General features: G+C 22.4%; 1 protein-coding gene across 3 annotated transcripts in view; it reads left to right on the forward strand.

Moving 5' to 3' along the window:
* Positions 1-11,636, forward strand: part of LOC117181639 (protein abrupt-like) — a 156,135-nt gene that overhangs the window by 16,120 nt on the left and 128,379 nt on the right. For all 3 annotated transcript variants that reach the window (XM_033374532.1, XM_033374533.1, XM_033374534.1), the window contains 2 exons: positions 4,605-4,859; positions 4,970-5,105. In XM_033374532.1, coding sequence (XP_033230423.1) covers positions 4,605-4,859; positions 4,970-5,105 — 391 coding nt within the window. The remainder of the gene's footprint in view (positions 1-4,604; positions 4,860-4,969; positions 5,106-11,636) is intronic.

Raw genomic sequence — 11,636 nt, forward strand, 5'->3', positions numbered from 1 at the left:
GGTTAAGATAGTAGGTATTAAATAAATATTCATAGAAGTTTCGGGAGTGATTAGGTTGTGGAATGTTTGCAGTTTTCGATGACGAATAATTTATCTTTTTTATTGTTTGATTGAAAATTTAACTATTTTATTGAAATTAACCTATTCTGTTTAAAAATGGTATTTTTCGGTAGAAAATTAATCTATTTGTTTCAAAATTAATCGTAGTTTTTAAAAATTCAACTTTTTGGTTGAGAATTCTTCAAATTTGATAAAAATTCCTCTTTTTTGTTATTAAATTAATCTTTTTGCTTAAAAATTCATATTTTTTAGTTGAAAAATCAACTTTTTGCTTGAGCATACTTGAATTTTATTGAAAATTTATCTTGTTTGGTAGTAAATCAATCTTTTTTTATTTAAAATTCATCGTTTTTAGTTGTAAAATTCAACTTTTTAGTTGGAATGTTGTGAAAAATTCGCTCTTTCGACAGAAAATTTTTTTTCTTCAAAAATTCATCGTTTTGGTTAAAAATTCAATAATCATGGTTTAAAGTTAACTACTTTCTTAAAAATTAAAAAAAAATTAGTTCTCTCTTTTTTAAGTTTTTGTTTTTAGAATTCTTGAATTTAATTGAAAATTCATCTTGTTTGGTAGTAAATTAATCTTTTTGATTTAAAATTCATCGTTTTTAGTTGAAAATTCAACTTTTTGGTTGGAAATTCTTGAATCTTGTTTAAAAAATTTGTTTTCGGTAGAAAATTAATTTTTTTGTTTCAAAAAGTCATCTTTCTGATTAAAAATTTAACAGACACGGTTTAAAGTAGAATTACTTTCTTAAAAATAAAAAAATAAATTAGTCCTCTCTTAAAAATTTAATTTTTCGTTTTAGAATTTTTGAATTAGATTGAATATTCGTCTTTTTTGATAATAAAATAATCTTTTTGTTAAAAATTTCATCTTTTTTAGTTACAATTCAACTTTCGGGTTGAGAATTCTTAAATTTTGTTAAAAATTCGCGTTTTTCGATAGAAAATTAATTTTTTTGTTTGAAGAATTCATCTTTTCGATTAAAAATTTAAAAATCTGCGTTTAAAGTTGAATTACTTTCTTAAAAATTAAAAAAAATGTTTTATTCTTTAAAAATTTCACTTTTTGGTTGAGAATTATGGAATTTTATGGAAAATGCGTATTTTTTTATAATAAAATAAGCTTTTTGTTTAAAAATTCATCTTTTTTTTAGTTAAAATTCAACTTTTTGGTTGATAATTCTTAATTTTTATTGAAAATTCATCTTGTTTGGTAGTAAATTAATCTTTTTGATTCAAAATTGATCTTTTTTTGTTGAAAATTCAACTTTTTGGTTGACAATTCTTGAATTTTATTGAAAAATTATCTTGTTTGTTAGTAATAAAATATTTTTTATTTAAAATTCATCTTTTTTAGTTGAAAATTCAACTTTTTGGTTCAGAATTCTTGAATTTTGTTAAAAATTTGTCGTTTATTGATAATAAAATAATCGTTTTGTTTAAAAATTCATCTTTTTTATTTAAAATTCAACTTTTTGGTTGAGAATTCTTGTGAAAAATTCGCTTTTTTCGATAGAGAATTAATTTTTTTATTTCAAAAATTCATCTTTGTGGTAAAAAATTTAACAGTGTGCATTTAAAGTTGAAATATTTTTTTTTTAATTAAAAAATAATTTGTTCCTTTTTTTAAAAAATTCACTTTTTGGTTGAAAATTCTGGAATTTTATTGAAAATTATTATTTTTTTATGACAAAATAAAATTTCGGTTTACACAATCATCTTTTTGGATGAAAATTCTTGAATTTTGTGAAATTTTCTTTTTTTTTTATCAAAGAAACTTAAATCTTTCGTTTAAAAATTCATCTTTTTGGTTAAAAATTTAACCAGTAAGTTTTACAGTTGAACTACTTCTTCAAAAATGGATTTTTTGGCTGACGATTAAAAATTTGAGTAAAAACTTTATCTCTTTGTTTGGAAACTAAACTGTTTTGTTGAAAATTTATTTTTTTTCTTCTTGAACAATTATTTTTGTAATTGAAAATTACCTATTTCATCTTTGGTCGAAAAAGGTTTATTTTTTAAGTAAAAATTCTACTTTTTGTTAAAGTTGAACTATTTTGTTAAAAGATCGTTTTTAGAAAAAATTCCTCTAGTTCATTTAAACTCTTTTGTTAAAATGTATTATTGTTTTGCTTAAAGGCTCATCCTTTTAATTGAAAATTAATCTCTGTTTGAAAAAATGACTAAAAATTTTAATATTCCGATAGAAAATTTTATTTTGCTGAAAATTCACTTTGAATGCTTTAATTTGTTGTTTATTGTTTATTACTTTATATTGAAAAATGTTTAGAATATAGTTTGATTTTTTAAATTTCATTGCCCGTGAAAAATGTTTGCGAACCGGGAAAAACCCGGGAAATGACCGGGATTTTTTTTCTTCGATTAAAACGGCCATCCTGTAATCGAAAATTTACCTATTCCATTGTTGGTCGATAATGGTTATTTCTTAGTTAAAAATTCGACTTTTTGTTAAAGTTGAATTCATTTTTTTTATAGCTTAAAATTATTTTTTTCAATTAACTATTCCATTTTTGGTTAAAATGTTAATTTTCTTATTTAAAAAATTCAACTACTTATTTAAAGGTAAAAATTATTCTTTTTTTTTTTAAATAAAAGACTCATTCTTTTAATTGAAAACTAATTATAACCGGGGAATTGATTTATGTTAATAATCGGGGAAAGCCGGGAAATGACGGGGAATTTGAAATCATCCGCCGAATCTCCATCCTCCTTTAGGGAAGGATTTGTGTGTGAATCTAAAAAATAGAAGTGCGTATTTAGATATAACTAATTGTTGTAAATATTTGTGAGTACTAAGGGTAAGATAGCAGGTATTAAATGAATATTTATAGAAGTTTAGGGATCCCCTGCAGCGTTGTTTACGTAAATACCAATAAAATAAAAACTTTGGGTGCGAATTCGCACTAGTGTACCGTGTAAGGTTTAGGATAGTAGGTATTCAATGAATATGTATATAAATTAAGGGATCCGCTGCAGCTGTGTCTGCGGAAATGCCAACAAAATGAAAAAAAACTTTTAGTGCGAATTCGCACCAGTGTGCCTTTTGAGGGTTAAGACAGTAGGTATGAAATGAATATTCATAGAAGTTTCGGGAGTGATTAGATTGTGGAATGTTTGCAGTTTTCGATGACGAATAATTTATCTTTTTTAGTCATTTTGTTTTGTTTTGTTTGAAAGTTGAACTATTTCAGTTAAAGTTCCATTGTTTTAGTTTTTAACTAATTTTTGTTTGTTTAAAATTCGACTGTTTCAGTTTTGGATTCATAATTTTAGTTAAAAATTCATCATTTAAGATAAAAATTCATTTTTTTTAATAAACATCTAACTATTCCATTTTATGTTGAAAATTGATTTTTTTTCTAGTTCAAAATTCAACTATTTGGTTAAAAATTTCTTTTGTTTGATTGAAAATTCAACTATTTTGTTAACATTCACCTATTCTGTTTAAAAATGGTGTTTTTCGGTCGAAAATTAATCTATTTGTTTCAAAATTAATCGTAGTTTTTAAAAATTCAACTTTTTGGTTGAGAATTCTTCAAATTTGATAAAAATTCCTCTTTTTTGTTATTAAATTAATCTTTTTGCTTAAAAATTCATCTTTTTTAGTTGAAAATTCAACTTTTTAGTTGGAATGTGGTGAAAAATTCGTTCTTTCGAAAGAAATTTTTTTTTCAAAAATTCAACTTTTTGGTAAAAAATTTAATAATCATTGTTTAAAGTTAACTACTTTCTTAAAAATTAAAAATATTATTTCTCTCTTGAAAATTCAACTTTTTGGTTGAGAATTCTTGAATCTTGTTTAACAAATTGTTTTCAGTAGAAAATTAATTTTTTTGTTTCAAAAATTCATCTTTTTGGTTAAAAATTTAACAGTCACGGTTTAAAGTAGAACTACTTTTTTAAAAATTAAAAAAAAAATTTTCTCTTAAAAATTTAATTTTTTGTTTGAGAATTCTTGAATTTGATTGAAAATTCATCTTTTTTGTTAATAAAATAATCTTTTTGTTTAAAAATTCACTTTTTTATTTACAATTCAACTTTCGGGTTGAGAATTCTTGAATTTTGTTAAAAATTCGCTTTTTTCGATAGAAAATTAATTTTTTTGTTTAAAGAATTCATCCTTTTTGATTAAAAATTTAACAATCTGCGTTTAAAGTTGAACTAATTTGTGTAAATATTTGTGAGTATTAAGACTAAGATAATAGGTATTAAATGAATATTTATAGAAGTTTAGGGGTCCGCTGCAGCGGTGTTTACGTAAATGCCAACAAAATAAAAACTTTGGGTGCGAATTCGCACCAGTGTGCCGTTTGAAGTTTAAGATAGTAGGTATTCAATGAATATGTATATAAATTTAGGGATCCGCTGCAGTTGTGTTTGCATACATACCAACAAAATGAAAAAAAAAACTTTTAGTGCGAATTCGCACTAGTGTACCGTTTGAGGATTAAGACAGTAGGTATTAAATGAATACTCATAGAAGTTTCGGGAGTGATTAGATTGTGGAATGCTTGCAGTTTTCGAAGACGAATAACATTCACACTTCGAATGGCCGTGGCTTGACATCGCCGAGCTTCGACGATGAGCGCAGTAAAACGCCACCACCTTCGAGTCCCCCTCCCTTGAAAAGGCTGTGCAAAAGAAGTGATTCACCTCAAAATTCTAGTCCTATACCCGCTGTAGCGCCACCTGCATCCAGTGCACCTCGTTCTCGCCCACTTATTGAACCTCATGTCCAACTTGACTGTTACAAAGACGTTGACGTAGTTGAGGTATCTTATTTTTTATATTAGTTAAAACAAAAAAATTAAAATAACAATTACTATCTCATCGAATAAAAAGATTCGCGAGTCTGATTCTCAATTATTGCTTTCGATTCCAGCCAAAAATAGAATTACCAGAGTATGGCAGTGATGATGACTGCTCTACAAAACCAGAAATCAATACCTTACCTGGTGGATTTCTCAGTCTGGATGGTGGCATGGAGGTTCTGCCATCCTATCCACCCTCTTATTCAGGTAAATCGAAATTTTGAGGATTTTTATATTCGGATCGCGGAATTTCAGGCGCGTTGAAATTTTTTCGAATTGACTTTCGAAGCGATTTAGAAAAAATGCCAAGTTGCATAATCGTTTCCCTTTTTTTTCTTCGAATATAGGATATTTGAAAATATAATTCGTTTCACATAAAAAAAAAAAATGATGTTAAAAACTAGAAAAATATGCTACCACGCTTTTTAAAATTTATTTATAAAATTTATTAGAATTAATTCAACTTTTTTTTTTAATTTGACTATTTTTAAACTAAAATATTTAGGATTTGAATTAAATTTTTTCGTTGAATGCAGGGTTTCTATCGTACCTGGAAAATCTTGAAAATCATGAAAATGTCGGGGGATTTTTTTTTTAAATCAGGGAATTGGAGAGCGTGTTTTTTTATTAAATGCAATGTCAAATTGAATAAAAATGATTCTCCATTTCGTTGAAAATTATTTTTTTATTTTTGAAATTAATTATTTTAATTAAAAATTTAACTATTCCAGTTTTTGGTTGAAAATTGACCGATTTTAGTAGAAAGTTAATGTGCCTGGTTAAAAATTTGTTCTTCTTGACAGAAAATAAATCTTTTTGGTTGAAATTTGATGTTTTTCACTTGAAAATGCAACTGTTTATAATTTTTCTCGTTTTTGATTGAAATATCTTTCTTAGTTGAAAATTAAAATTAACATTTTATTACTTGGTTGAATGTTAAACTCTTTTGTTAATATTTTAATAATTTGATTAAAAAATCATCATCTTAATTGAGAATGAATCCCTTTCCCAAAAAATTAGCGATTTTGTTGAAAATTCGTTTTTTATTTGTTTGAAAATGATTGTTCTTTTTACTAAAAATTTAACTATTTGAGTTTAAACTTTTAGCTATTGTGTTACAAATTTTTTGTTGCCTTTTTCGGTTGAAAATTATTATTTTTTAAACTAAAAATGTAACTATTCGAGTTTAATGTTCCATCATTTTAGTTACAAATTCATCTCTTTTGTTCAACATTAATTTTTTTCACTTAAAAATATAATTTTTTGTTGAAAATTATTATTTTTTAACTGAAAATGTAATTATTAGAATTAAATATTCCATGATTTTAATTGAAAAATCATCTCTTTGGTTAAACAATAATTTTTTTAACTGACAATTTAATGATTTAATTGCTGTTCAACAATAGATCTTTTTTGGTTGAAAATTTATGTATTTGATTAAAAATGTGTTTTTTGTGTGTAGAAATTAATCTTATTTGTTGAAAATTGATCTTTTTGTATAAAAATTCAACTATTTGAGTTGAAAATTCATCAGTTTTGTTGAAAATTAATTTTTTTGTACTGAAAAATTACATTTTTTAGCTCAAAAATTAAATTATTTTGTTGAAAAATGAAATATTTTGTTGAAAATTCATGTTTTTATAGAAAAATGATATTTTTGTTTGAAAATTCACCATTTTGGATGAAATTTCTTCTTATTGGGAGAAAATTCAACCATTACAGTTTAAGATTTATAATTTTCGTATGAAATTCATCAGTTTGGTTGAAATTCAATTTTTTAACCGAAAATTAATTTTTTTCAGTTCAAAATTGAACTGTTTCGTTGAAAATTTGTCTGTCTTAGTTTCAAATTCAACTTTTTCAGTTGAAAATTCATCAGTTTTGTTGAAAATTAATTTTTTTTGACTGAAAATTTACATTTTTTAGCTCAAAAATTAAATTATTTCGTTGAAAATTTATATTTTGATAGAAAATTGATATTTTTTTTTTGAAAATTCGCCATTTTGGATGAAATTTCTTCTTATTGGGTGAAAATTCAATTATTACAGTTTAAGATTTATAATTTTCGTATGCAATTCATCAGTTTGGTTGAAATTCAATTTTTTAACCGAAAATTAATTTTTTTCAGTTCAAAATTGAACTGTTTCGTTGAAAATTTGTCTGTCTTAGTTTCAAATTCAACTTTTTCAGTTGAAAATTCATCAGTTTTGTTGAAAATTATTTTTTTCTAAACTGAAAATTTACCCTTTTTAGTTAAAAAATAAACTATTTGTTAGAAAATTGGCCTTTTTTAGTTCAAAAATTAAATTATTTGGTTGAAAATTCATCTTTTTATAAAAAATTAATCTTTTTGGATGAAAATTCACCATTTGGGATGAATTTTCTTTTATTGGGTGAAAATTCATCCATTACTGTTTAAGATTTATAATTTTCGTATGAAATTCATCAGTTTGGTTAAAAATTAATTTTTTTAATCGAAAATTTCTCTTTTCACTACAAAATTACACTATTTTCTTGAAAATTTTTCTTAGTTTAAAATTCAACTATTTCAGTAGAAAATTCATCAGTTTTGTTAAAAAATATTGTTTTTTTTTTTTACTGTAAATTTACCTTTTTTAGCTCAAAAATTAAATTATTTCGTTGAAAATTGAAATATTTTGTTGAAAATTCATGTTTTTAGAGAAAAATGATATTTTTTATTTTTGTTTGAAAATTTACCATTTTGGATGAAATTTATTCTTATTGGTTGAAAATTCATCCGTTTTGTTGAAAATTAATTTTTTTTTGACTGAAAATTTACATGTCTTTGCTCAAAAATTAAATTATTTCGTTGAAAATTGAAATATTTTGTTGAAAACTCATGTTTTTATAGAAAAATGATATTTTTGTTTGAAAATTCAACCATTACAGTTTAAGATTTATAATTTTCGTATGAAATTCATCAGTTTGGTTGAAATTCAATTTTTTAACCGAAAATTTATTTTTTTTCAGTTCAAAATTTACCCTTTTTAGTTAAAAAATAAACTGTTTGTTAGAAAATTGGTCTTTTTTAGTTCAAAAATTAAATTATTTGGTTGAAAATTCGTCTTTTTATAAAAAATTAATCTTTTTGGATGAAAATTCACCATTTGGGATGAATTTTCTTTTATTGGGTGAAAATTCATCCATTACTGTTTAAGATTTATAATTTTCGTATGAAATTCATCAGTTTGGTTAAAAATTAATTTTTTTAATCGAAAATTTCTCTTTTTACTTCAAAATTAAACTATATTTTTGAAAATTTTTCTGTTTAATGTAAAAATCAACTATTTCAGTTGAAAATTCATAAGTTTGGTTGCAAATTATAATTTTTTTAACTGAAAAATGACATTTTTTAGTTTAAAAATCAACTATTTTTTGGAAATTTTGTCTTTTTTTAGTTCGAAAATTAAATTATTTCGTTAAAAGTTGATATATTTTGTTAAAAAATCGTATTTTTGTTGTATAAAATTAATCGTTTCTATTGAAAATGAATCTTGTTGTTTAAAAATATATCTTTTTGTTTATAGGATTTATTAATTTTGTTGAAAATTCATCTTTTTATAAAAAAATGATCTTTTTGTTTGAAAGTTCACCATTTTGGATGAAATTTCTTCTTATTGGGTAAAAATTCAACAATTACAGTTTAAGATTTATAATTGTAGTATAAAATTCATCAGTTTGTTTGAAAATTAATTTTTTTAACTAAAAATTTTTCACTTTTTTAGTTCAAATTTAAAGTTTTTTGTTAAAAATTGGTCTGTTTTAGTTTAAAATTCAACTATTACAGTTGAAAATTCATCAGGTTGGTTCCAAATTATTATTTTTAACTGAAAAATTACATTTTTTAGTTTAAAAATCAACTATTTTTTGGAAATTTTGTCTTTTTTTAGTTCGAAAATTAAATTATTTCGTTAAAAATTGATATATTTTGTTGAAAAATCGTATTTTTGTTGTATAAAATTAATCTTTTCTATTGAAAATGAATCTTGTTGTTTAAAAATATATCTTTTTGTTTATAGGATTTATTAATTTTGTTGAAAATTCATCTTTTTATAGAAAAATGATCTTTTTGTTTGAAAAGTCAAACATTACAGTATAAGATTTTAATTTGAATGTGAAATTCATTAGTTTGGTTGAAAATTAATTTTTTTAATCGAAAATTTTTCTTTTTAGTTCGAAATTAAACTGTTTTCTTGAAAATTTTTCTGTTTTAGTTTAAAAATCAACTATTTCACTTGAAAATTTATATTTTTTATTGAAAAATCCTCTTTTTTTTTTGGAGAAAGTGGATCTTTTAGTTTGCTAATGAATCTTCTATTTTGAAAATTTATCGTATTGTTTGAAAATTCATTTTTTTGGTTGAGAAAATAAAACTACTTGTTTGAAAGTTAAATTCTTTTGTAAAAATTCACTTCTTTGGTTTCAAATTAATCCGCTCAAGTTAAAAATCGATTTTTTGTTTTGATAGAAAATTAATTTTGTAAACTGAAAAATTTAACTATTCCATGTTTCCTTAAAAAATGATTTTTTTTTAGTTGAAAATTGAACTATTCGTTTGAAAATAAATCTTTTTATTTGAAACTTGATGCATTTTGTTCAAAATTCGTCACTTTTGTTAGAATATTATCATCTTGGGTGAAAAAATATATTTTTTCAATTGAAAATTAATGTTTTTAGGTTCAAGTTTGAGCTATTTGATTCAAAATTGGTATTTTTTTTGTTAAAAATCCAACAATTTCGTTGAAAATCCATATATTTTGTTAAAAAGTCGTATTTTTTTTGTAGAAATTAAGCTATTTTGTTGAAAATTCGTTTTTTTTTCATTTGTTAAAAATTACTTTTTATCAACTAAAAATGTAATTAATTAATTTTTGAGTTTAAAATTGATCTTTTTTGAAAGTTTTAATTTTAGTTCCAATCGTATATTCCACAATTTTATTTTGTTTAAAAATAAAAGTACATTTTTTATTTTAAAAACTGGTATTTTAAAAACTATTTAGTTGAAAATTCAACTATTTAGTTGAGAATCATGGGTTTTTGGTTGAAAAATCTACTTTTTTCAGTAGAAAATTAATCTTTTTGGTTAAAAATTTAATTACTTTGGTTATAGATTCAACATTTGAGTTAAAAATTCATCACTTTGTTTGAAAGTGTAATTTTTTTTATGCAGAAAACTGGTCTTTTTTAGTTAAAAATTAAAATATTTAGTTAAAAATGGATCCTTTTCAGTTTAAAATTCAACATTTTGGGTGAGAATTAATTTATTTTGTTGAAAAATCGTATTTTTTGGTAGAAAATGAATCCTTTTGGTTAAAAATTAACCGTTTTGTTTGAAAATTACACTATACTAGTTAAAGAACGACTTTTTACAAATATTCTCTTTGAAAATTATTATTTTTTAACTGAAAATATAACTATTCAAATTTAATGGTCCCTTATTTTAGTTAAAAAATACACCTCTTTACTGAACATTAAGTTTTTAAAATGAAAATTGAAGAATTTCATTTTTGGTTGCCAATTTATCTTTTGTAGAAAATTAATCGTTATGTTTAAAAATTCAGTTTTTTGGCTGAAAGCTGGTTCAAAGTCAAATTCTTTTGTTAAAACTTAATCTTTTCGATTTGAAATTGATTTATTCCTGTTGAAGATTAATTATTTTAGTTGCAAAATTCATTACTTTGTTTGAAATTTTTTTTTGTGGAATTTTAATATCTTTAATTAAAAATGTAATTACCCAATTTTTGTTTAAAAAACTGGTTTTTAAGTTTAAAATATAACTATTTGGTTGAAAATTGAAAATTTATTGAAAGTTGAAAATTTATCATTTTAGTTGAAAATTCCTAATTTTGTTTTTGAAAATCTAAGTATAAAAAAAATTAATTCTTTTTTTTTCAAATTAATTTTTAGTACTGAAAAGTTTGCTATTTAATTTTTCGTTGAATATTTATCTGTTTTAGTTGAAAATTGAAGTATATAGTTGAAAATTCGTCTTTTTTGGTAGAAAATGAAACTTTTGTTTGAAAATTCATCTTTTTGGGTGAAAATAAAAATATTTCGTTCAAAGTTAAACTCTTTAATGAAAAATTCATTTTTTGGTTTGAAATTAATTTATTCCAGTTGAAGATTCATTATTTTAGTGGAAAATTTATCAATCGTTGAATTTTTTTTGGTTGAATATTAATTTTATTTGACCAAAAATTTAATTATTCAATTTTTGTTTGAAAACCTGATCTTTTTTAGTTTAAAATTCAATTATTTGTTTAAAAATTGATCTTTTTTAGTTAAAAATTAAACCGTTTGGTTGAGAATTAATTGTATTATTCCTTTTGGTTAAATTTGATTATTTTATTTAAAGATTCATCAATTGATTAGAAACTTCATCTTTTTAGTTTAAAATTCACCACTTTGTATAAAAATGTAACTAATTTTTTTTAAAACGATTTTTGTCAAGAATTATTTTTTATACTAAAAATGTAACTATTTTTTTTTAACACGATTTTTGTTAAAAATTATAGATGAAAATTCCTAATTTTGTTTTAGAAAATCTAAGTATTAAAAAAATTAATTCTTTTTTGTTGAAAATTAATTTTTAGTACTGAAAAGTTTACTATTTCCTTTTTGGTTGACAATTTATCTTTTAACTAAAAATGTAACTAATATTTTTTTAAAACGATTTTTGTTAAAAATTATTATTCTTTCAACTAAAAATGTAACTAA

The sequence above is a fragment of the Belonocnema kinseyi genome, chromosome 10, assembly GCF_010883055.1.
Source record: "Belonocnema kinseyi isolate 2016_QV_RU_SX_M_011 chromosome 10, B_treatae_v1, whole genome shotgun sequence".
Classification (NCBI taxonomy): domain Eukaryota; kingdom Metazoa; phylum Arthropoda; class Insecta; order Hymenoptera; family Cynipidae; genus Belonocnema; species Belonocnema kinseyi.